At 40.3% G+C, this 26,859-nt stretch overlaps 1 protein-coding gene across 2 annotated transcripts in view; it reads right to left on the reverse strand.

The window, feature by feature from the left end:
- FRAS1 (Fraser extracellular matrix complex subunit 1) overlaps positions 1-26,646 on the reverse strand; it is a 420,203-nt gene extending 393,557 nt beyond the window's left edge. The window contains exons 1-2 of one of the 2 annotated variants that reach the window (XM_053217214.1): positions 25,499-26,646; positions 17,349-17,380 (exon numbers count right to left, since the gene is read on the reverse strand). In XM_053217214.1, the coding sequence (XP_053073189.1) occupies positions 17,349-17,380; positions 25,499-25,574 (108 nt within the window). In that variant the 5' untranslated portion in view covers positions 25,575-26,646. The remainder of the gene's footprint in view (positions 1-17,348; positions 17,381-25,498) is intronic. The other variant, XM_027058965.2, reaches the window with a different exon arrangement.
- Between the last annotated feature and the right edge of the window lie 213 nt (positions 26,647-26,859).

Here is a 26,859-nt window from a genome sequence, read left to right on the forward strand (position 1 = left end):
AAAAAACTAAGTACCAAGAAATGTTCCAAACAAGCATTTCAAGAAAATAAAACATCCCACTTTGAAATGCATTAACATCTAACCTACCCCCCATTTACTTCACCACCCACCCCCAAATTACCAAAAAGGACATCAACACAGCCCTAGTTCATCAAATATGTTCATGTTTTTCAAACAAATAAAGGTTTATTATAGAGTGAATTGGGCCCAACTAACTTTCTTCCTCAACTTCAGATAAAAGCAAGTAAATATGGATTTTAGTCTAGAGTTGACCACAATTTGGGTAGTCAAGAGATAGGAGACTTGGTTCCAATGATGCTTTTTCCAGCCTAGTTGATTAGGCCAACCAAGCAGACGGTGGTACTCACTTAAGGCTTAGTAAACAAGCCACACTGCCTCCAAATGTCTACTTATCCTTGTAGAGAACATCTGTTCCTATCTCTTTGGCCAGCATACTTTCATTGTTAGAAATGGCCTCTCTAATTGGTGGTGTGGTAAATCATAAGGTTTCTTTTTCTTCATGAGGGTATGATTACACCTGGGGGTAAGATCCCTGACATAAGCCAGATCAATCAGAATTTTTCCTAGAATTTTGACTGGAGACTTATCCCAGAGACAGGTTCTTTGTGAATACACACTATTTGAGCTAGGTAAACCAATGTTGCCACCACAACAAGGCTGTCTGAGAACAATGCCAGCCCAGAGTATTGCACAGCCAAGAGAGATGTCATATAAACACTTGGATGCAACTACATCAGAAGCTAAACCCTTGGACTTCCAGGTCAAGGGAGCCATAAATTACAGGCTTTGCTTATGCCAGTTTGAGCTGAGCTTCCACCACTTACGCTAAGGGTCCCAAATAATATACTTTTCATATACCTTCACCTGCTTTGCTTCTATCTTGGATAAGAACCTTGTCTACGTTATCCTTGCCACTTACGGTTTGATCCCACTCCAGCCATCTTGTCCCTTCTTGATTATCTGCATCCACTGTCTCTTCATTCTGATAACTTCTACCCTCTCTTACTTCTGGTTCCATATCCTCTACTTACAAGCTCTCTCTCTCCTTTTGATATAAAATGGGTTTTCCCCTCTTATCAGACTCTAATCACAAAAAGGCACATTTTAAACAAAGGGTATTAATCACAGACTTTGAACTGAACACTCTGCCTTTAACTTAACACTGCCTCATAAATGTGTCTGCATGGCTAGATGCTCTCCACATCTATTTATTTTAATGGCTATATAATGTCCTGTGTCAACTTCCTCTATGATGATTTACTTAACTACTCCTCTAATACAGACATTTAGATAACTTCTTAATTTATAGTATAAATAAGGCTGGAAAGAACACTTCTTTAATTTTTCTTTCTTCTAAATTAATTCCTTAGGGCAAATTCCCAGAAATCGCATCAAAACTGGGTTTAATCATTTAAAATTGTTTTTCTAATAGGCGTAAGGTGATATCTCATTATTGGTTTAGTTTTCATCTGGTTATTTTTTTTTTAAGTTTATTTATTTATTTTGAGAGATAGAAGGAGAGCACATGCATGTGATTGGGAGAAGGGCAGACAGAGAGAGAGAGAGAGAGAAAGAGACAGAGAATCCCAAGGAGGGAGATTCTCAAGGATCCCAAGGAGGAGAAGGATTCTCTGTTAGCATAGAGCCTGAAGCGGGGCTTGATCCCCGTGAGATCACGACCTGGACTGAAATCAAAAGCAAGATGCTTAACTGACTGAGCCACCCCAGTGACCCTCATCTGGTTATGAACAATGATCTTCTTAATATATTTGTTTGCTACTTGTATTTTCTCTTATGTGAACTCTCTGTTCTTAGTTTAATTCCTGAAGTTTGGTAGTATTCTTAAATATATGCATGAATTCTTTTTAAGTACACTAATTCTTTATAACACTAATTCTTTGAAAAATCTGTTCTATTGGGCTTTTTTTTTGTTTTACCTTATTAGATATTTTTAAAACTTTATCAAATTTGTCAATACAGTCTTCTGTTTCATCACCCTTTAAAAATCAATAATTCAAAATTCAAGTGTTAGTTTTAACCTTACAACAGAATTCCCTACTAATACCAGCTAATAGGATGGATATTGGTTAAGACTTCCCCAAAGGACAATTTGGTAATGTGCATTAAATGTGTACATAAATATGCTTTTTAAAAATGGGTATCATGTGGCTCAATAATTTTATTTCTAAAGAATTTACCTGAGAAAATAATTGAAATTTATCCCAAGGAAATAACTTATCCTCAGGAAATAGTTGAAAACTGGGCAAGAATGTTCATCACAGCATTGCTTACAATACCAAAATATTGGACTATGAATACCAATCAATAGGGATGGCTAAAACAACTTACACTTTATCCATGATAGACTTATGATGTAGACCAATGTGTATTGACATAGAAAGGTATTCACTATATAGTATTATATTTAAAAAACAGTGACCAAACAATATACATATTGTGATGTCTGTTTTTGCCACACACACACACATACACACACAGAAGTTCTGCAATAAGTTCATCTAATATTTAGTAGTAATTATCCTTGTTTGTGAGACTACTTGGATTAATGGAGACTTTCCCTCTTTTTTTAATGTTTCAGCATTTTGTTTTTTTTTTTAAAGGTCTAATATTGCAATAGCTCTTTTCTGCATATTTTGGGTGTAATAGGTTGGTAGAAGGCACTGAAAGTTTGGGGTTTTCTATGATAGTTATGGGCTCAGTTAACTTTAAATCTTATATAAGTAAATCTGAAATTATCATAAAATATTTCCTTGGCCTCTTGTGATTTGAGACCTGTTTTTAAGATACACCTGCTAAAGTGATTTCTGAGGCACTTCAGCGCAAAGTAGAAAGCATTAAAATATCTCTTTACATGTGTTTATTTTAATAGATCATAAGTGCAATTATTTTCTCCTCTGTAATGCTAAAGCACCAGTGTCTAAAATGTTTCATTAACTTTAAAGGAACTACATGTACAAGGAGAACCAATTTAGCCTTCATTTAGGTAAAACATTTGTACGATTCCATGAAGAAACTTACCACAGGGCAGAACTATTCAGTTCAGGAAGGGGATATATAGCTAAGGATATTCATTCATTCATTCATCCATTCATTCATTCATTCATCCATCCATCCCCTGGCAGTGTCCTCTACACAGCTATAAAAATGAGTACACTATAATCAATGTCCTCAGTGAGAGACAGATGTACAAAAAATCGAGTACAGTCCATTGACATAAAGCAGTGGAGGTACAAATATCAAGTACAGTGGTTAAGGTGTGCAAAAAGCCTCCATCAGTGGCTTTTGCCTGCTTTTTAATTTTATGTTTATCTAGTTTCTTCTCTTTTAGAACAAATTTATAATACTTTTAATATAATAAATAGGTGATTTGGCCATTTTCATTCAGAAAAATCAAAAAGGAAAGCTATCACTGTCAAGAGTTGGAATGACATTCTGGGTTTTGTAGTTTGGTATTTAAAAAACACTACTTAAAAAACCATTATTGGCCCTTTTAACAGTTTTCTTCTTAATTCAATAATTTATTTCTAGTACCAAGAAACAATGGAATTCTTAGTTTTAAACATACAGGGGTGCCTGGGTGGCTCAGTTGGTTGAGCGTCTGACTTCAGTTCAGGTCATGATCTCGCCGTTGGTGAGTTCAAGCCCCGCGTCGGGTTCTCTGCTGACTGCTCAGAGCCTGGAGCTTCCCTTGAATTCTGTGTCTTGCTCTCTCTCTGCCCCTTCCCTGCTCATGCTCTGTCTCTCTCTGTCTCAAAAATAAATAAAACATTTTTTAAAAAATTTAAAGGTACAATCTCCCTTGCTGAATAAATATCCTTGACCATAATCAGTTTGCATAAAAACACCTCACAGGAATACATACACCTTGACACTCACAGTATTTCTTTTATTATGCTTTACATTTATCTCCTAACTGTTATTACTGAGGTTTTTTCCTCTAAGTCAGCAGTGAAACAGAGTAAGAAATATAAAAAGACTTTTTTCTTCAACACCTTAATGCATTCTACTAAAGCAGTAACCAAAGCAGCCATTAACATGAGTTTTTCTCCTTTTTGTATGTGCTTGTGTTATCTCATTCCTATAAAATCTTCCTCTCTTCTCCTCCTAAATCCTCAAACTATTAAGAATCTTTTCTGGCAGTTCATGTTTTTCAAAGAGGCCCCACCCCACTATTCCTTAAAATATCATACCATACTTGATCTTTCTTCTAAAAACATTTTATTTTTTTATTTTTTTTAAGTTTATTTATTTATTTTGAGAGAGACAGAGAGAGCACAAGTGGGGGAGCAGCAGAGAGAGAGGGAGAGAGAGAATCCTAAGCAGGCTCCATGCTCAGCAAAGAGCCCAAAGCGGGGCTCAGTTCCAAAACCATGAGATCGTGACCTGAGCCAAAATCAAGAGTTGGATGCTTAACTAACTGGGCCACCCAGGCAACCCTAAAAAACAGATTTAAGTTTTTTAAATGTTTATTATTGAAGTATAGTTGATATACAATGTTATATTAAAAACAGATTTTAAATGTAGAAATTGGTAAATCTGATAAAACTCTAAAAGCAAACAAAAAGATAACTCTTCAAAACCTGGGGTACAATATATAAAATAACCAGGTTTCCAATAAAAATTTAATACAATAAAATGTACTTTATTCCAATACTATCTGGAACATAATTTAATCTTTGCAAATTATGAAGAAGAAATGAGAAATGCCAATTAGATTAAAGAGGAAGTAAAACAATTATGCCACCACCTCGGGGGGCATCATTATGAGCAGCAATATTACAGGAGTGGATTAATGCCCATTAATAGGGAGTGTCACTTGACATAACGCCAGATTAAGCCATTTTTGCTGAGCTAATGATGAACGTTAACAGTACAGACTAACTGTTGGAATGTGTCTGCAGACTTATCTTTCTTGTTCAGCACTGATCATCCGTTACATGGAGCCCCTCATGTTCTCTCCAAAGCCCCAAAGCTCTGGAGAGCAACAACATGAGAACCCTGCTGAAAATGAGAAGAGGGAGGAAAACAGCAGAAGATGGTGCCCTGATATCTCACTTCCAGCAATACAATCATCAGTTACTAGTGACGGAGTTAGAATTTAAGAGCAAATGATTTCCATCTCAAAGGGTCCCCAAATGCCTACAGAATGTAATTCAAATGCCTTCTTCCAGGCCCTATGTGATCTGGAGTTTAAAAATCCTTCCTCTGTTTCATCCCATTGCTTCTCACACTTCAGTCACACTGAACCTTTGTCACTCAAGCTTTTACTCATACTGATCCTCTATCTTAAGAGCTTTCCCTTCATCTCTTTCTGCTCCAAACTGACCCACATTTTAAGGCCAAGATCAACAGCGGTTTCCTCCCAAGAATAACAACATTCTCAACAGCTAGCATGTACTTACCATTACTATATCCCAGGTACTTTCATGTATTATCTCATTTATCTTTGCAGCAGTTCTATTTACGTACACAAAACTATTATCTCTGTTTGCAGATGAGGTGAGTAGCTTGTCCAAAGTCAAAGAGCAGTGAGAGGTCACAGACTGAAACTCTCAACTTGGAATCTAGAGCTCGTACCTTTAACCATGCTGCTGTGCTCCTTTACTGACACTTATCCCAAAGTGCTGAGAACTGAGTTCACTATTTGATTGGAGGAGATTGGAGAAAATGACTTTGGCTACAGTAACATAAAATCCTATTCATACTGGCTTAAACAAGCCTAGAGAATTTCTAGGCTCATATAACAGTTCCCCAGGAAGGTCAGTTCCTGTACTGGTTACATCAGCAGACCAACAACCAAACTCCTTGAGGAACCAAACTCTTTCCATCTCTCTTCACCATCACCCTTTGTGTGTCAGCTGGGTAGCCTAATGGTTGCAGCAGCTCCAGGGAGCGCATTGTCACCTGCCAACATTCAACGACAAAGTTTTCAAAATCTCCCATTAATGGAGAATTCTTTCTCCTGAGGTTTCCTTCTCATGAAGGGACATCAACATATCATTCTAGTGCTTTCTTATCCTTGGGAAGTTGGCATGATTTATGTGACTGATAAATTTAAAAGAGTAACTGTGCATGATTTAACTCACTTTTGTCTTTCTTTCTCTTCTAGGGAGCAAACCTTTCATCCAAGAGCATAGGTTGTTCTTTGCTTCTCCCAACAGTAATTCTTACCTGAGCAGCTTTCCTACATGGGAAAGCTCTTCCTGTGAATACATAAGTCTGCTGGAATATGGGGGTTCAGAATCAGTGAGCCCATTTGACTAAGAAAATCAAAGTTATATCAGCCACCTTAGCCTCACTGATTAAAAATAAAAAGGTGACTTTTTTTTACATCTATATTTATTCTTTCTTTACTTCTCAATTCATTCAGAACTTGCAGAGAGAGAGAGAGAGAGAGAGAGAGAGAGAGAGAGAGAGAGAGAGAGATGCTATCTATGGTGTTCTTTCAAGCACCAAAAACTTAGCAGACTTCCACGCATATCTTTTTGGCCACAAGTAAGTCATAAACTCACTCCTAAACCAATCCTGGCAGGGGAATATATACTTCCTGATTTGCTTACAACTAGGATTTACACAAGTCTTGTGGGGAAGGAGTGGGGACTGGGAAAAAACTAGGATTTTGCCAATAGAGAAAAGGAGAAAGTAGGCAACCTAAGGTCTGGTACTACATGACCAAGAGACATAACTCATATCTTCTAGCACATGGAAGTTGATAAATAAATATCTGGAACCCAGCTGGATCACTATTATAAATACCGACAGCAAATACGAGAGGGAGAACTTTCTTCCTCGCCACTAATTTCTGTTCTCTCCCCCTTAGACCAACTTCCCTCTAGATTACAGGGAAACTCAGAAAAGTAAGAGCACCAAAGAATAAGTATCTATTTCTGTTAATAATTTTCTCTTGCTTACTATTGCGAAACCATTTCAGGAATGTAAGGTTTAAGGAACTACAAAATCTACTCTCCAGAGTAGACACTCTCCTCTCCCTCCCCCTCCCCCACCATTCAATTTCCCTTTGGAAGAAAGGAATGACATAAATTTAATAAATAACCAATCTTGGGAGCTGTCAGGAAAGAACTCACAGGTCATGGCCCAAACTCAAGGGCCTCCTGGGTATAACAATAAACATTTTTACTGTGAAAGCTTTTCCCTTTCCTTCTTCCCTTCATTTAGTATATAAACTCTAGGAGCCTAAGAAATCATTGCTAAAAAAGAATTTAGCTGGCATACCAGAAGCAATGCACTTATTTTACATAAAACTGCTCAGATTTTTTACAAAATTATCTTGTGCCATTTTTATATTTAAGTGTCCCTTCCTTTCACAGAAGCAAATGCCATCCATATGAAATTTTTAGAGCCAACTTTTCTTTAGACATTTGCCATTCAAATACCAAAAAACATAAGCTGGCTTAACTCATAATTGTCATTTGATATTTACATATATTCTTTTCCCTTAGTAAGCAGAGGGCTTTAAAAAGTAAGTAAACTATGACAAGAATATACCATAATGTGTCATAAATGAGTGACAACTCTTTCCCAGGGGATATGTACATCTGTATATATGAATGTATTGTGTATAAAGTAAACATGTATATGTATATATTTTGTAGTTATAAATAGACAAATGGAGAAGAGAAAACAAAATGAATATCAGGTTATAAGTCAATTTGGAGCAAAAATGATACAAACTTTAAAAAAAAAAAAAAGGTAGGGAGAGTGTATGCTCTGACCAGAAAATTGAGATACATGATCAGATAGCATAGTTTGAACAAATGAATACAGCTGCATCCTCTAAATTCAAAACAAAGCATAAGAAATGTGTTCGTTAACTTAAAACATCTGTTCCTACCACAAGAATATGAATAAGACCGAAAATGCATATGGGTTATTCATCAATAAAAGTACAAAATCTCTTATATTATTCCTCTCACACAATATTTTAAGAAGATATAAGTTCCCAAATAGGAAACTGGCACATGTGATTACAAAGGACAGTTGATAAAAACCCAGAAAGGCAGAAGAGTCATCCAAGGCACCTAGAGCCCAATGTACCACCTGGCACTGTGGGTACAAAATCCCTCCCTTAAAGAAAAACACAGGGAGAGACCCTTCACTGGACACTGGAGCCAGGAAGTTCTGTCACTTCTCAAAGGGCTTCCTGAAGCAGAAATACACAGCTCATACCTTCAGTCCATACAACTAAGACCCCAAATTGGCAGTCATCAAGATGTAGCCAACACTCTCTTTCTGATAGTGACTGTCCAGTCTTGACTTGAATACCTCTAGTTAAAGGAAATTTATTGTGGCACCTAGCACAGTGATGATGTGCTACTGGTTTTCTGCAAAAGAAAATTAAGTTTTTATCCCAGAATAAGTACATTTTAATAAGACTAGCATTCCCACTTAAGAGCATATTACTCAGTATTTAAAAATAAATGAAGATGGACCCGAGGCATTTAGAAATGTTGAATTCTTGTTAAGCTGTAACAAAAAACAACAATATCCTACAATGCCCAATAGTACTCTTAAGGGAAATTAAGGAATGGCTGCTTTTATTGCTTCCCCTCTGAGTGTATCCACAGGATGCCAAGTATTCCCCCTGACTGCTACAAAGTTCAGAATGTTTAATAGTAGCCCCTGGCCAAGATTCACTAAAAGTTTAGGGGGACTTTGGGCATTTAATAGGGGATGCTTCCAAATTTTCTTTATTTCTCTTCTCCATAAAATCCCTTGAGCATGTTGATAAATACCAGCACAAATGCAAATTTGAGACTTTTCATTTCTAGGGGTCTCTCTTGTGTTAGAGTTTCAAATAAAAGAAAGTAATACTATATAGCACACTGATTTTTTAAAAAGGAGACTAGCACCGAAGAGCTCAAATTGTCTTCCTTTATCCTTCTTAGCCCTAATAAACAAGGCCTACAGATTAGACTAGAAGTTCTCAATGTTCCTCTGCCATAGTATACACAGTGGACAACACTCCAAGTATATGAGACTTTGACAAAACACCAAAAATATTTTGTAAAAATCTTAAAAGATACAAATCAGAAACCTCAATGAGATATTATCTCATACCTTTTAAGATAGCTATTATCAAAAAGACAGAAGACAAGGGTTGACAAGGATGAGGAAAAAAGGGAACCCTTGCACATTGCTGGTGAGAATGTAACAATATGGAGCTTCCTTCAAAAAAATTAAAACTTGGGGCGCCTGGGTGGCGCAGTCGGTTGAGCGTCCGACTTCAGCCAGGTCACGATCTCGCGGTCCGTGAGTTCGAGCCCCGCGTCGGGCTCTGGGCTGACAGCTCAGAGCCTGGAGCCTGTTTCCGATTCTGTGTCTCCCTCTCTCTCTGCCCCTCCCCCGTTCATAATCTGTCTCTCTCTGTCCCAAAAATAAATAAAAACGTTGAAAAAAAAATTTAAAAAAAAAAATTAAAAATAGAACTAACTTAGGATCCAGCCATCCAACTTCTGGGTATATATCCAAGGAAATGAAATCAGGATTTTTTTTTGTTTGTTTGGTTTGGTTTGTTTTTTTCTAAATTTTTATTTAAATTCTAGTTAGTTAACATATAATGTAGTATTGGTTTCAAGAGTAGAGTTTAGTGATTCATCACTTACATGATGATTACTGGGTGGTAACCCAGTGCTCAACCCAAGTGCCCTCCTTTATATCCATTACCCATTTAACACATCCCCCACCTACCTCCCCTCCAGCAACCTTCAGTTTGTTCTCTACAGATAAGAGTCTCTTATGGTTTGCTTCCCTCTCTTTTCTTTCCCCTTCCTCTATGTTCATCCATTTTGTTTCTTAAATTCCACATAAGAGTGTAATCATATGGTATTTGTCTTTCTCTGACTTATGTCGCTTAGCATAATACTCTTTAGCTCCATCCACATTGTTGCAAATGACAAGATTTCACTCTCTTTATGGCTGAGTAATATTCCATTTTATATATAATTTATATATTTATAAATATGTAAGTTATAAATTTAAATTCCATTATATATAATATCCATAATTTGTCTATTATTGATAATGCTCCTATAATATACATTCAGGTGCAGGTGCCCCTTCAAATCAGCATTTTTGTATTTTTTGGGTAAATACCTAGTAGTGCAATTGTTGGGTCATAGGATACTTCTATTTCTTTTTAATTTTTTTATTTATGTTTATTTTTATTTTTGACAGAGAGAGAGAGAGACAAAGTGCGAGCGGGGGGGAGGGGGAGAGGGGGTGGCAGAGAGAGAGGGAGACACAGAGTATGAAGCAGGCTCCAGGCTCAGTTGTCAGTACAGAGCCTGATGCAGGGCTCAAACTCATGGACTGCGAGGTCATAACCTGAGCCAAAGTCAGACATGCAACTGACTGAGCCACCCAGGTGGCCCAGGATAGTTCTATTTTTAACTTTTTGAGGCATCTCCATACTGTTTTCCAGAATGGCTGCACCAGTGTGCATTCCCACCAACAGTGCAAAAGTGTTCCCTTTTCTCCACATCCTCGCCAACATCTATTGTTTTCCTGTGCTGTTAATTTTACCCATTCTGACAGGTGTGAAGTGGTATTTCATTGTGATTTCGTGAAATCCTGATTTCACAAAACCAGGATCTTGAAGAGTCCCATGTTCATTTCAGCACTATTCACAATAGCCAAGATATAGAAACAACCTAAAATCCATCAACTGATTAATGGCTAAAGAAAAAGTGGTGTATATATCCAATGAAATGTTATTTAGCCTTAAAAAAGTAGGAAATCCTGCCATTTGCAACACCCTGGGTGGACCTGGAGAACATTATGCTGAGTGAAATAAGTCACATGCAGAAAGTCAACTACTGCACAATCTCATTTGTATATAGAATCTAAAATAGTCATACTCTTAGAGTGGACAGGAAAATGGTGGTTCCCAAGGCCTGGGGCAATTATGCAAGTTAAGAAGATGAACAAATTCTGGAGATCTAACACACAACAATGTGACTATAGTTAATACTGTATTGTACACTTAAAATTTGCTAGGGGGGTATATTTTTGCTTGTTTCAAGTTTTTATTTAAATTCCAGTTAGTTTACATATAGTGTAATACTAATTTTAGGAGTAGAATTTAGTGATTCATCACATATATAATACCTAGTGTTCATGCTAGGAGGGTAGATATTAAATGTTCTCACACCAAAAAAAGAAAGAAAATGGTAACTAAGTGAGGTGATGGATAAGTTAATTAGCTTGCGGTGATTTTTTCACAATATACACATATATCATCAAGAAGTACATCTGAAATACATACAATTTTTATTTGTCAATTATTCTTCAACAAAGCTGAAAAAAAATGTTAATGGGATATGCAAACTGATCGCAGGCAAAGACCCAGCTATAACTACCCCCCTCCCTTTCATTCAGGAAAACATACGAAGAAGCAAAATGGGGAGAGTAGTGTTGTAAGTAAGATGACCTTCAAACTGTTTAAACTACATAAACAAAGAGCAAATTCAGGCACTACAACAGATTTCTTCTGACCTTCTTCACAACTGCTAACAAGAGTACACCGAGGCTTCACCTGGGGTGAGAACCACGCATGAGACTATAATTCAAGCTTAAGTGCTGTATGTTAAGAATTTTAAAGCTCTACAGCTGCATGGTAGATTACAGTGACCATGAGCTCTGTGAGGCTATTTATATTTTAATTTTTTAATTAATTAGCATTAATAAAAATTTTAAATTCAGTCCCCTAGTGTCACCAGCCACATCTCGAGTACTCCATAACTACATGTGGTTCATGCCTACCATACGAGACCCTGTAGCTATGGATCATTTCCACCAGCACAAAGAGCTCTATTGGATAGCACTGAGCTAAGGAATCTTGGAGAGGATCTAATGCTCTCATGTTATAAATTTAGAAACTTAGAGCTTATTTCATTCAAGTGACTTACTCAGTGCTTTATAGCTAGTGATTACAGAGCCAGGACCCAAACCAAGACACCCTGGCCTCTACCACTCCGTCATTTCCACTCCGACATTTTTTGTCACCTAGATGATGTAAGCGGCCAGTTTCTTGCCAAGCACAGTTCTGGGTTCTTTCACAAGCATGTTCTCAGTTAATCCTCACATCATCCCTATGAGGAATACAGTCCTCATTATATAGAAGATGAAATTGAGACTCAGCTGTATAAAACATGGGACCTGAGGTCACACAGCAGGTATATAGCAGTACTAGGATTCAAACTCCAAAGCCTGGATCTTTCCACTATGTCATACTATACAGTAGTGAAGTAAACCCTCCACATTTTTAATTGTCCCTGAATTTTTTTTCTTTCTTTCAAATGTGTTAAAATTTAGTGTCTCATAATCTACTTTGTCAGCATTTGTGAGCAAAAGTATCCCAAGTAGGAAAATTTCAACACTTTTAACACTTTTGACCTAGAGAAGAATAGTTTTGTGCAACTCTCCCAATCACAAACGCTTACAGCAACAATAGCAGCAGCTGACCTTCACTAAGTGTTGTAGGTCTAGGTCACAAGCACAGAAGTGGGTGCTTCATGTTGATCTCCTTTAACTTTTGCAACAATCCTGTGAAGTAAATAGTTTATTTCCATTTTACAGATGTAAAAATTGAGGTTAAGAGTCCAACTACCCACCCCTAGGGAAAATCTAACAAAGAGAATTGTTTACTTGTGGTGATACCAAAAAAAAGTTAACTTCTTTTTGCTCAATATAGTTTAAAAACAACAGAAGATAAGTGAAAACACTGAAATAAAAAATTTATTTTTCTCCTCACACTCAATGCCCCAATCACAGTTAAACATAGGAACTAGGTAGTCTCCTCCTGATAGATTCCTGATTTTAAAAGGTCATGCTCTCCCTTTCTCTCTTTCTGATGTTACAGAAAGTCCTGAGAGCCCAGGGGCAGGGGTGTTGTGGGACATGAAACACACCCCAAAATAGATGACTCAGTGCTTCTCAAAGTATAGGACCTTCCTGGGTATTTTGACTCCCTTAATGTTAATTTTTGACCTGAGGAATGGAAAGAAGAGAAAAGTAAGGAAGACAGTGTTAAAGAAAGGAGAAGAGACACAACTGAGGGCAGTACATGCAGCTTAGAACCAAATTACCCCAGATTGTCACCACAAGTCCATACAGCTAGCATAACTGACAAACAGAACACATTGTTGGGAGTGTGTGTGTGTAAAGTATAGCATATATATTTTTTAAATTGGAATGACCCCCTCCAAACATTTCTCGCATCATGTGGTGGATCTAGTTAGTTCAGGGGAGCCTCAGTTAGATGGGAAGGGGTTAGCCAGGGACAACTGGCTTTTGCAGGAGGTCAGGAGAGTGACTGGCAGAGACAAATGCATGGCAGGTGCAGCAGCAAGGGGGTGGGCGTATAGAACTGAAGGTGAAATAAGCTAGTTGTGTGCAGAGACAACAGGCAGACTGGCTTGGCAGAGAAAAGCACTGCTTTTTCACTGCTCAGTGAAATGGCTCTCGAGTCAGAACCGGGTTTGATTGCTCTCTCCTTCTGGTACTGACTAGCTATATAATTTTTGGACAAACAACTGAGACCTTCTGAACCTCAGTTTCTTTATCTGTAAAGTAAAGACAACACCTATTTCCTGGGATTGTTGACAGTATGAAATACATAGTAGGTGCTTAACAACTGCCCCTTCCTCTTGTTATTCTTCTTGGTTGGTAAAGAGGAGTTTTGTTATGGCGGAAAAGAAAATACAATGCACTTCATCTGAGTGTCCTCCCCACATTGTCTTCTTTACTCTACAAAACCCCCTCAAGAGAGGCCTTATCTATCCCCATTTCACACAGGAGGTGATAGAGATTCAGGAAGATCTTGTCATTTTCTCTAGGTCACCAAGCTGGTTTGTAGTGGAGAAGGAAGAATCAGAATGAGGTCTGTTGGGAGACAAGCATCATGAATGCTCCACTATCTCTGAGAGCTTCCCAGGCAACAGGGGATGAGATTAGAGAGTAATCAGTGGGAGAAATCCTCCCAAGATAGGCTAAGAGTTAGCAACTAGCAACCAGTACTAGATCCACGTTCTCATTTGCTTGGTACGTTTTCTGGAATTCTTCTGGGTGAAGCTGATGCTTTGTTGCTTTCAACCAGACCCACTCTCCACTTCTGGTTACTCTCTTGAGAAATGGATTAAGTTCAGGAACTTCACATTCTTTGCCCCAGTTTTCTCACCTATAAAATGGAGAGTTCAGAATACACGATCTCTGAAGTCACTCCTAGCTCTAAACTGTGTGTGGGTAGAATTTACAGGGTTTAGAACAGGGACATTACACCACCATCCCCAGAGGCAGCTCCCCACTGTGAGGCCTCTTACTAAAGACACTGTCACCCAAAGAGTTGTTTAATCAGAAAATCCTAGAATAGTATATAAATGCTCTTAAACTCTTTATTTTAATTCAAAATACAAAAATGTACATGCATTCAATTTCATTGATGTGGGAGCAATGCCTTTCTCCGAGACCGCATCAGGTGGAGAGAGAGTAGCAATGAATCATGCACACAATTAACTACATCCATAATGTATCATCCGCCATTTCCAGTTTAAAGTTCCTTAAAATGGAAATAGAACTTAAAATGGTAGCAAATAAATCCAAATGTAGAATCTCTCTGGATTTTTGTGTTTTTCCCCAATCTTTTATAGTTGTTTCTCTTACACTTAATTTGACAGCAAATTTTTAGTGACTCACCTCTATGGAGTCTTTTTAAAGTATTCATCATAGTTTCCCTAGAAACAAGAACGTTATTTCTTTTCACATTCACATTCAGCAGCTTAATTAAACTATAAGTCAGATTTTGTCATTCCTCTGCTATAGCTCCGCCAATACACCTTACCAAGAAGACAAGCTAAAGTCCATACAAGGCCCCTGCCCACCTCTCTGACCTTGTCTCCTGCCATCCTGCCCATGGATCATGCAGTCCAGCCATTCTGACCTCCACGCACTTCTTCAAATGGCTAAGCCAGCTTCTGCTTCAGATTGTACCCTTGCTATTACCCTTCTCTGGAATTCTTCAGGGAGACTAGCTCTTATAATGGCTGCTTTCAGGTCTTTGTTCAAATGGCACCTTCTCAGTGAAGCCATCCCTGTCACCCTGTTTCTAGTAGCCAGCCTCATCAGTGTTTTCTATCTCCCCACTCCTCTCTTGTTTTTCTCCATAGCACTTATCTGACATTCTATATATTTTACTCATTAGAATTCAAGCTTCCTGAGGGCAAGGATTTTGTCTGTTTGTTCACTGATGTATTCCCAGCTCCTAGAATAGCAGGTTCACAGCTGTCACTCAATAAATATTTGTTTAATAATAATCTTTATTATTGGGTGCCTGGGTGGCTCAGTCAGTTAAGCATGTGACTTCAGCTCAGGTCATGATCTCATGGTTTTTGAGTTCGAGCCCCAACTCGAGCTCTGTGCTGACAGCTCAGATCCTGGAGCCTGTGTCAGGTTCTGTCGTCCTCTCTCTCTGCCCTTACCCTCCCCTCTCAAAAATAAATAAGCATTAAATTTTTTCAGAAATAATAATAACCTTTAGTATTGTAGTAAGTATACTGTCTTTCTAGCTGAGTCACATAATTACAATAATAAGGACATCAGGCTTGAGGAGGTTTAGGAACACATGTAGCAGAGTCTTGGGAAGTAAAGAAGCCAACTGGCGGGGATCAGGAGTGTGCTGGTGCACTACAGTGCAGCATAGTAGCCCTAAGCAGCCATAAACCCTGGAAGGAGCCAGGACATGGAACGGAGAAGAGCAAGATCACCCATTAAGTGCAAATTAACTAGACAGTCTCTCCTTTAACTTGAATGGCATTGCCCTCTCCAAGCACATGATGCTTTCATATTTGAATGCACACTAACACAGAGCAATATCAAATATAGAAGATAGGCTAGCCACTATTCTTTGGATACAGGGGAACAACAGCAAGAAGACATGTTGTCTTGTTCTAGTGAATCCCTTAATGGTCAATTTACTTTTAGCAAATCTCTTAATCTCTTTCTCATCCTTGGTTCTTCATTAAACAGGAGGAGAATATAAAATAATACATGGCCTGCTTGTTTCAGTATCTATTGTACTGGATAGATCAATAGTTATGAAAATACATTTTTTAAATTATAAAGCAGTGCATACAACAAAACAATTTTCTGGGTATTAACGTGGAAAACCGACTTGTCTATAATATCTACTCAATTCCCCAAAACCAGTGATGTACGTCATAGCACTTTGATTTTAAAATGATTCTCAAAATGTATTAAAGAAGAAACACAAGGAAAAGTAGGCTGGGAAGGGATGAGAAAGAAAGGGAAAATGGCTTTCTCCTGATTCTTTAATAGAAAAATACAAGGGGAGAAACATAAATCTCCAGAGTAATAACTATATTATATAAAGTTTAGAACCAAGAATATTACTGTGAACATCTACAATTATCTAGACTGTTGGATATTTCAGCTATTCCTCATCTATCTCAACACCGCAAGGATAATCCAAGATGACTTATCAATATCACACATGTCAGTAGCAGGTTGTGATGTAAATGAGCAAACCCTCTCCAACCATTTCAGTTCTGTTTTTATTATAGCATTTATTAAACCAAAATAAAAAAAGTGGTGAAGAATGACTTGTCACACCATTTATTAGAGTTGATGGAGTGTAGACAGTCTTTTCAATAAGGCTTTCACACACTGTTATGCACCATAGTACATTATTAATGAAAAGAAATGCATGAGACTTACATCAGCTTTTCCCCCAAGTCATCATGACATTAAATTCAAAATCAACTCTACCATACATGGCAAAAGTTCAGAGATAAAATGTTAATTTGCTTGCTATTTACCAAAACTTAAAGTTACAATTCACAGCAACAGTCAGGAATCTTCCATATTGTACTCAATTTAATAATTTTACTTTTTTTTTTATTTGGAGGGGCATTCAAAGGAAGAAGCAAATGCAATGGGAAGATAAACAAATTGTGTCCTAGTTCATATCTGACAAGAGAATGGGATCTAATTTTCTTTCTGATTGAAAGAACACAAAGGACAGCTATGGAATGCAAATTGTGTTGGGTGTTTGAACTCCTTTCCCAATACCTGAGTATTCAAATGGAACTAATTCACTCTGGAAAAGGTATTAAGTAATTGAGCATGATTGTGCCAAGCTGAGGGATAATCCTCAAACTGTGAAGGAAAATAAACATATTTCACAACGATAGGGTCACCTCACTCACTCAGCAACCTCAATCAAGCATTTTACATTCGAAAGAAATAAACCAAATATGTGAAGAATGACCTACCGCCAACAAGGAACCCTGATAGACACAAGCACCTGTAGGGAAAAACAAAACAAGAATTAAAAGGAATGCAAAATAGACCAACAGGCACTGCCCCAGCAGACTTAGGCTAAAACTGCATGTACATGCATCATAGTCAGCAAATTGTGCTTTTTCCAAAATCTTAAAAGCTTGAGCATTCTGCCCCTGGGGAAATAAACCCATACAACACAACAACACTTCTTGGACACGCATGAGGGAAAGCATCATTAAAACTTATTATTTGAATTTTAAAATAAATGTGTTTACAATGGCATGCCATGTATATACAATGTATATTTTTTCCTATGTAATAAATAAGCAAAGTCTCCATAATCTAGTCCCAATTTACTTATCCAGGCTTCTCTGCCACTCTTTGCTTACACAAATTCTCCAGTCTAACCCAAGAGGCCAACTTAGGATCTGGCGATAACACTTCCATATCTCAATGCCTTTGTTCACTTTTGTGGTTTTTTTTTTTTAATTTTTTTTAACATTTATTTATTTTTGAGAGACAGAAAGAGATAGAGCACAAGCAGGGGAGGAGCAGAGAGAGGGAGACACAGAATCCGAAGCAGGCTCCAGGCTCTGAACTGTCAGCACAGAGCCTGATGTGGGGCTTGAACCCACAGACCGTGAGATCATGACCTGAGACAAAGTCAGACACTCAGGCGCCCCGACACTTTTGTTTTCTGTAGGAGACGCACTGAGTCTATTCAGGTTCCTTAAATTTGATCCCATTTCCTTCATGAGGTTTTCCAGCCCACAGGATTGTTATGCTTATTTCCCTTTGGCGCTCACAGTACTCAGTGTCTGCATCATCCATTTGTGAATTCATTCTTGTGTGCTTCCTTATAGTACCCTTGCTAAGGATGCTAAGGATGTAGAACTGTTGCATCTACCACGCTATAGAGTTTAGATCCTCTTGGGACAGGGATGGCTTCTACTGCTCTGTCTTCCCTAACTCTTCACATAGTAGGCATCTACTTAGGTATCTGGCTGATTATCTCTTCCTTGCCTTTCATACAGTAGGTTCCTCTATAGGGATATTATAACATTTATAAGAGAGCGGTGGAGATTGTAGTTATTTGGAAAGAACTCTTCCATTGAGCTCTTGAACTCCAATACTCTTTTCACCCTCTTTTCACTCAATTTTTCTTTCTAATAGGCTGGTTATGAACTGATACATCTTTCTATTTTCCATTCATTAAGCACCAAATAAAAAACAACAAATGATTTGCTTCTAAATGGAAAAGAAGGCTAAATGTGAATGAGACAGCCTATATTTTCTGAATAACTAGCCTATCACAAAATAAATCTTTCCATGTATTATATTTGAAAACAGTATAAAATTGGAATCCTAATTTTAAAAAACAAACACATTTTCAACCAATCTTTGAACAGCACAACAGGTGTTCTTTTAACCTAGAAACATGTGGGTAGTGTGCTAACAGGTACTCTCTCAGAAACAGAAGCTACAAAACAGATTGGAATAACATGCACACACCAAGGCAGAAGCACAGTTTGACAATGGGCTGCACTTGGTGTCCAAAGAGGGAAGGACATATTTTACTACAGTGCTTGGCCTCCAACAGATCATTCATGAAATCTCAGAAACACTAACTACTCAGGAAAGGACCAGTCTGCCTTATGCACTAATACTGGAATTAAGAACAATCTTTAAAGAAATGAAATGGCTATTTACACTTGAGGTCTGAATCAAAGATCTTTACTGGCAAATTTATTGGAATGACTTTTGTGCCCTTGACATTCAAACAAGAATAACTTGAGAGGAAACCTTGGGAGAAAGTTCTTAACTCACTTATTTTTCTTTAATAAATAAAGACTTAGTAAAAGAAAGAAAGAAAGAAAGAAAGAAAGAAAGAAAGAAAGAAAGAAAGAAAGAAAGGAAGAAAAAGAGAGAGACTTAGTATTTTAGTCTGTGGTATGTCATGAGAGATATATATGTATATGTAAATGTATATAATAATCACATATACATGTATATAAATAAAATAATCCTATAAAGCTCAAATAAATATATATCAACACAATTCAATTTCTAAATTACTTAAGTTGACATATTTAATTACTTCTTATGTTTAAAAAATAAACACAAAGATCAGGGGTGAGTGGGTGGCTTAGTTGGTTAAGAGTCTGACAAGCTCAGGTCATGATCTCATGGTCCGTGAGTTCAAGCCCCACATTGGGCTCTCTGCTGTCAGTGCAGAGCCTGCATTGGATCCTCTGTCCCGCTCTCACTCTGCCTCTCTCTCTCTCTCTCTCTCTCTCTCAAAAATAAAACATTTAAAAAATTTTTATTAACACAAAGATCATCCCTTCAGTACAATTTAACAAAATTTAACCGTTAGAATAAACAAACAAAAGTTAACCTTTAGAATAAGACCATCAAATAATTTTACTGCCCTCCTACATAGCATTACCTTCCAAAAGCCAATCATCTTTTCAAAGCTCCAAAAGGAATCAAGTATCTGAAGAAATATCCATCTACCCATATCAAAACCCATTTCTGTAAGGTCAGATAGATGTTACAAACCCCCTGTAACATTAAAAAATAAAGCAGTGGGGCGCCTGGGTGGCTCAGTCGGTTAAGCGTCCGACTTCGGCTCAGGTCAGGATCTCGCGGTCCCTGAGTTCGAGCCTCGCGTCGGGCTCTGGGCTGATGGCTCAGAGCCTGGAGCCTGCTTCCGATTCTGTGTCTCCCTCTCTCTCTGACCCTCCCCCGTTCATGCTCTGTCTCTCTCTGTCTCAAAAATAAATAAACGTTAAAAAAAAATTAAAAAAAATAAATAAAGCAGCATTGAGTGTGGCATCACATACACACTTGGCTAAGCCAAACATCTGCTAGAGACTCCAGTCAAAACGGTGTGTAACTGCTGATAAATTCCATCATTAGGAAAAGGAAATAACTCAATTTGGGTTGCTCCATGATGTACAATGCCAAAAGAAATAAGCTTTGCCCTCAGAGGACTTTCCTAAAACGGAACAGCTCTACCCAGAAGGCAGATGTACAAATGAGTCTCCATTAACGCGGCTTCCAAAACCTCATTTCTACTCTCTTGAGAAAATAAAGCATTCCAGTGTGATGCCCAGTCCTATCAAACATTTATCACCACCCAATGCCAGATGCAGTCCTCCAAAGCAAGCATATTTCTCCCATACTAGCACGCTACTCACACCCACCAACAGATAGAGTTGGGAGGTTTGCTGGCAGGAGGTGCTGGATACAGCTGCTGGTTTTGCACTAGAGCAGAGACCTTTCCACTAACTGATCAACTCATATAACACAGAAAACAAAGGGACTCTCTCCACTCATCACTTTATTTTTCTGAAGGAGTACAGCTCTGTCTGAGATTTAGATTTATGGCTTTACTGGAGCTTTAAAGGAAACTCCAGATCAAGGTGAATTCTGACAGATGGTGAGGATCTAGTAGAAGAAATAGCCTTCTTCAAGAGAAAATAAGAAACGTAAGAGACCACAGAAGCTGGAATTCTCTGACCAAGAACTTCATTGGTTTTAGGGCATAGAATACAACTGAGATGCTGGGTAATTTAAATTCCAAATCCTTATGAGGAAGTACATAGAGTTTTGTGGGGTGAAGTGATCACATACAGTGCCAAGAAGGAAGCCCAGGTCCCGAGACATTCCTACATGTGGCTGACTCCAGTCTTGTAGGTCACACAGGCAAAATGTTACTTCCTAGTCATTTAAACAAGTAAATATCTATGTTTAAGCCCTTTTGCACATTATAATGTGCTCCTTTTTGAGATACATGTATAAAATCTAAAGTTTTCAGAGAAAATATGAGATATAAGTTGTACCAGGACTCTCATCCAGAAACCACTCACTCCAGAAACTGTACCTGGTAAACTGAATAAACTAGAGAAGTTAAATCCAAGAGTCACAAAATGTCAGATAGATTAGTTCAAAGACAGAGTCGTATATATGGCCATAAGATATGAAAAGATTTGAAAAGTATGGTATCACAAAAATATGACTCATTAGGAACAAGCAGCCACAAGTTAGCATTTAAATGTTCAAGCTTTATGTTGTGTTGTAATTCAGCATATGGCTTGTACACTGTGGAATAGTTAAAATAGAATCGTTTTCTGGACCGACAGGACAGCTCATGTCCTGATTATTGTAAACCAGGATTCAGATCAATTAATAGAGTAGTTAAAATGAAAATGGGCCAACTGTTTTTGAACTATTGTAAGATTTGGCACACAACTCCAACTCTGCCATGTGGTATTCTCCTCCCTTCTCCTGAGCCATGTGGTGGAGGGTATTTATGACTACTTGTGTCTGAATAAAATTGAGTGGTATTGCCACTCAAGTCCATAACAGTGAATACAGATGACTGTGGCTTCACTAAACAATGTATATGCAGAATCCAATCCCTAGAGGAGAAGAGAAATGTAGTACGATGGAAATATGAGCCTATGACAATACACTTCTTTATTTTCACTAGCAGATAGTTGCAAAAGTGCAATTATTCAATAGTGGGAAACCCACCAAGCACCGATGTTCACCTATCTCCTATTTCTGCTTTACTAATATTAATAATTTCTGGGTATGCAAACTTCTTCAGGACAGGTAATATGATTCCCCCTATCAGAAGTAACTGCACACATAAGCTCTCAATAAAGATTTGTGGAATGAAAGAATGAAAGGACAGGCTATCTATCCCAATGAATATCTTCTCTTTCTTCACACTGAGTTTTAAGCATTAAATCTTACACAAAAGGAACTCTCTAGCCAAGAGTGGAACCTGCTGATCCATAAATAAAACATGCTGTCTATCAAATTATCTTTTCCAATGTATTCTATTAATGGCATTTACAAGAAGAATCTGGAAGATTGTGGGATTGGCTAAAGCCCCATGGGGAGAATGGGACACAGACAAGTAAAAGTCAATTCTGACAACCTCCAATTCAATAATCTTCTCCTATCTCCAAGCCACCATGTTCTATCTAGCATTACTTCACAGGACTTGCAACAGGTCAACACAACTCAAAATGTACTTCTCCAAAACATGTCATGGCAAAGCTTGTCTGATTCATTAAACAGCCATGTTCGCTAGTTTCTCTGTGACTTCTTGATTTAATTAAGTTCTCAAATCATAGTGATTTGTCAGCTTGGCAATATAAGACAGCATAAAATAACACTGCCAATGATTTGCTTATAAAATTCATTTTTCTTTTAATAACTAAAATAAAATTCAGAACCAGAAAGTTGCAAGTGACCACAAAGAAGGCAGCAAATGTTGATATTTTTCCCTATGTTTGATGATTAACAAAAGCATTTGACAGCTATCACCTAGCCCACTGACTTCTGCATTTGGTAAATGACAGAGCCACAGCCCAAAGAATTTAGGTGGTTCACTCAAGGTCATACAGCCACTTATCATAGAGGCCAGTCTAAACTTAATTCAAAAGAGTATGATTACACAATACTCAGTCATCTGACCAATATTTTTTTTAGCACCTAGTGTGTACTAGGAGCTGAGGTGGAGATGTAAGACTAATTAGGAACCATCCTAGGCCCTCAGTGAGCATACAGCTATGTGAAGACCCAAACCTCACCTTCATCAACTGTAATTGTAGAATTAGTCAATGGGGTACTAGACGCATATATGAGATGCCCTCTGAGCACTAAGAAGAAAACATAAATTCTGCCATAGCCTGGTCAGCAAAAGTATCGAACCATACATCACACCACGAGAGGCACACATGTGAATACTTCTTTTCCATCTTTAAAAATCATTGGGGTGCCTGGGTGGCTCAGTTGGTTAAGCTTCCAACTTTGGCTCAGGTCATGATCTCTGGGTTCATGCTGACAGCTCAGAGCCTGGAGCCTGCTTCGGATTCTGTGTCTCCTTGTCTTTCCGCCTCTCTCTCTCTCAAAAGTAAGTAAACGTTAAAAAAAATGTTTTTTTAATCATTGCCAAGGCTAATAATAAAAACTTGAAGAAATCTGTAAGATCCTTAAGTTTTCCATCCTTGACTTCAGTGCTCTTATTTTTAAGAGAAAAAGAAAACCCTGACAGAAGCAAATCAGAAGTCTCATTAGATGACAGCTGATTTTTTGGCTGTGGGTCTGATATCACTTAATTAAATTACTTAAATAAGATCATGTATGCAAAGTGTTTGGCATAGTGGAAGCCAAGTAACGTGCTCAAAAAATGTCCACCTTCATTCATTCATCATTAGATAAGCACCATTACGACTCAGATGGAAACTCTCAGACATCTACCAGTCCAATTTGTGAACTGATTCTAGAATGCCCTGAAGGTGGGGTGAACCAGTAAGAAGCAAAGTTCCCAAAGAATCTTTGGAGGAATAGCGCCCCTGGCGCCCTGCCCTCCTCCTCCGGGATCAGAAGACTTTGGACATTCTTAAACTTCGCCCATTGTACCAACCAGTCTTCCAAAGAGCGAACCCTGCAGGCTCTTAATAATAATGGCTTTTGTAATTTCAAGAGATTTGGTTCTGAAAAAACGGCGTCATTCCAACTGCCCCCTGGTGAGCTATCAGGGAGAGAGAACACGTTTTCCGCGTTGCTAGGGTATGATTCTAAATAAGAAACTGCCACCACCAAGTGAAAACATAATTTTTCTCTAAGTCCCAAATTCTGATTTGGGTGGCCTGGGTTAACTCTCCCACCTGATTTATTATTGCAAGTAAGCCCTACAATTTTTATTTTTTTTTAAGTATGCACACGTACAGTGAAGACATTTCTACAGGGTATGCCCTATTTGAAGTCTTGCACAGGCCCCAGACGTGCTTTTCCGGGGTAAAGTAATTGACATGCTTCCCGGGAGGGTGCGGACAGGCGGTACCTATACCCATGGTAAAGTCCCCATCACTGTGTGTGGACTCCCAAGGCCACGCCACTTTCTCCGGAGGAACTAGCAAGGAAAAGGCAGCTGCTCTGATGGCCAGAGGTCGATCCAAGGCAGGGCTTTGTCCTCTGCCTGGCCTCCTGCCGCCCCCCGCCCTGCGCCCAGGCTCCGCACCCTCAACTGCCCCAACCCCGCAGCAGGCGAACGCGCCCCGCCCCGCCCGGCGCGCGCCGCCGCCGCGGCTGAGGGTCTGATTTGCGGCGGAGCAGGTGAACTCTCCTTCCCGCAGCTGGATGAATAATGAATGGAGACGGGAGGGGAAGCCAAGAGCCCGCGGCGGTGGATTAAGTCGTCTTCCTCCCAGTCCGCCGGCACCCTTCCCCCTCTCCAAGCACTATCTAGACGACTTTCCCGTCTCCCCGGAGCAGGTACGAACTCACAGCGCCTCGCATCCCCGGGCCCGCCATCCCATGACCCCCGAACTCTTAAATTACTTATGGATGCATTTATTTGCCTGAGCCCCGACTGCCTTTGCTATCATGGCGACAATTCCCACCGTCTCCTTTCTCTCCCCCAGGTCGGGGCTCTACACACAGGTTGGAGCCCCGGAAGAAAACCAGGAGTGAGGGCGAAGTAAGAGAATGAAGCTAAACTCCTATTAATCACTTTTTCCCCCCTAGGGAAGCAGGCAGGCTCGTAGGCTCGTGCCTCTCTGTACTAGGGAGATTTCTCTTAGTGCATTTGAATTGTCTACGTACAGAACGCGCTCTATCTAGTTATAAAATCTTTACTGGACTTTACAGGGACACTTCCTGGGGCGAGGGGGCAGGGAGAGTGGCGAGGGCTTTAAGGTGCCGGATTTTTGTTTCGTGGGAGCGGAGGTATTTTTACCCAGGTAAGAGCAATTGTTCGCTCCTCGCCTACGCTTCATGCAGTCGCTTTCCGTTGGGGGCAGCGGGGAAGTGGGAAAAAAGAGAATCCAGTCTCGGAGATGCCACCTCAGTTGGCCACCCACCCACCCAAATGCACTAAGGGCAGAGAGGGAGGCGGGAGACGGGCTTGTGGTCTGAATGCAAAACAATCAAGGAGTAGGAATCTTCTCAGAAAAAGCCCACTCCAGTTCCACTCCCACCCACCCACCACCCCCAAAGAAACTTCCACCCGACCCCCAATACCATAAACACGCTTGACTTTTTAAACGGCACGACCTCTCCCCCCCCCCCACATACACACAAGGGGGGGAAGGGGAGGAAGGCACCGCTCTCTCACCTTCGGAATGATGAGGCAATGCCGCAAATTCCGCCAATGCTAGGGCCACCCCGAGCCACACTCTGAAGGCACCCATTGCCGCTTCGACACCCACACTGGAAGAGCCCAGCCTTCAGCATCCAAGAACCAGCTCTCGCCCCAAACACCGGCTCTGGCGCCCGGGCTGGCGCGCACCGAGAGCGGGGGTTGGCGGGCGGCTACCTCCGGGGAAATGCGGCGCTGCCCTGGCCCCGAGTGACACTCTTCAGCAGCCCGGAGGCGCCGGGCCGCGCGGGGGATTCAATTCACCCACTGCCCGGACGGAGAGCGCGCTCAGGTCTCCCGCGGAGCAGCACGCCAACGTGGGCTGAGCTTGGAGAATAAAAGAGGAGGCAGAGCGCAGTTCTCCTCTGTAGACTCGCCGGAAAGTTCCCGTCACAGGCTTATCGGACCTCCCAGCATTTCTCTCAGACCCGACGCGTCCGCTCCTGAGTCCCCGGCCGTGGAGATCCCGGCGCAGGTTGGTCCGGAGCAGCTTTTTAAAGTTCGCTTGACACTCTACGTCGGCGCTGCGTAGGCAGAGGGGGTCGCCGGGAGCCCAGAAAGACCCACCCACCCCTAGGCCGGGCCACCCGGCTCCGCGGACCTCAGCCCCCGGTGGCCGCTCTCTGGAAACTTTGTGCCGCGCTGCGGGCAGCTCCCGGACTCGGCGGCGCTGCAGCCGCACGGCGCCGCCTCTGGCCGCGCTCCCTGCAGCAGCCGGTTCGAAAGCTTCCTCGAAAAGAACGGGGGCGGCGCCTCGGGGGGCGCTGCTGCTACTTTCTCGCCTCCGCCCCTCTCCAGGGTGAGGAGGGCTGTGGGGGCGCGGCTTGCTCCACGCGGACTGCCACCTCGGCACTGTACACCCGGTGCTGGTCTGCAGGGTTGAGGTGTGATTACGGGAGTGCAGGAGGCGCCATAATTTTAAATGCACGGAGGAAAGAGCTAGGGAGGCTGGAAGGGATCCCGAAGTCAATGCTGCCACTCGGACTAGAGAGCCTGCATACGCACAAAATAAGGCCCCCTCTGGATCCCAGCGTTTAAAGGACACACGCTCCGCCTCCCTCCCCTCCTTCCTGTCTCCTTTACTCGGTGTGAAAATGGACCCAGGGACTCGGAGCTTTGGCAGAGATTCCAGAGAGTCACGTGGGGAAGGGGAGAATCTAGGAGGGGGGCAGTGAGGGGAGGCCGAGAGAGCAACCTGATCCCCTTATTCGTTCTGCTGGAGTACATATTGCCTTTGTCTGGGGCGGGATCAAAAGTGGTCACACCAGGGCGGGGAGGGGGAGGGGGAGGCGGTGATGGGTGGTCCTTGCTCACTGAGAACCTACCAACCGGGTCCT

Source organism: Acinonyx jubatus, chromosome B1 (assembly GCF_027475565.1).
Source record: "Acinonyx jubatus isolate Ajub_Pintada_27869175 chromosome B1, VMU_Ajub_asm_v1.0, whole genome shotgun sequence".
In the NCBI taxonomy this organism is placed as follows: Eukaryota; Metazoa; Chordata; class Mammalia; order Carnivora; family Felidae; genus Acinonyx; species Acinonyx jubatus.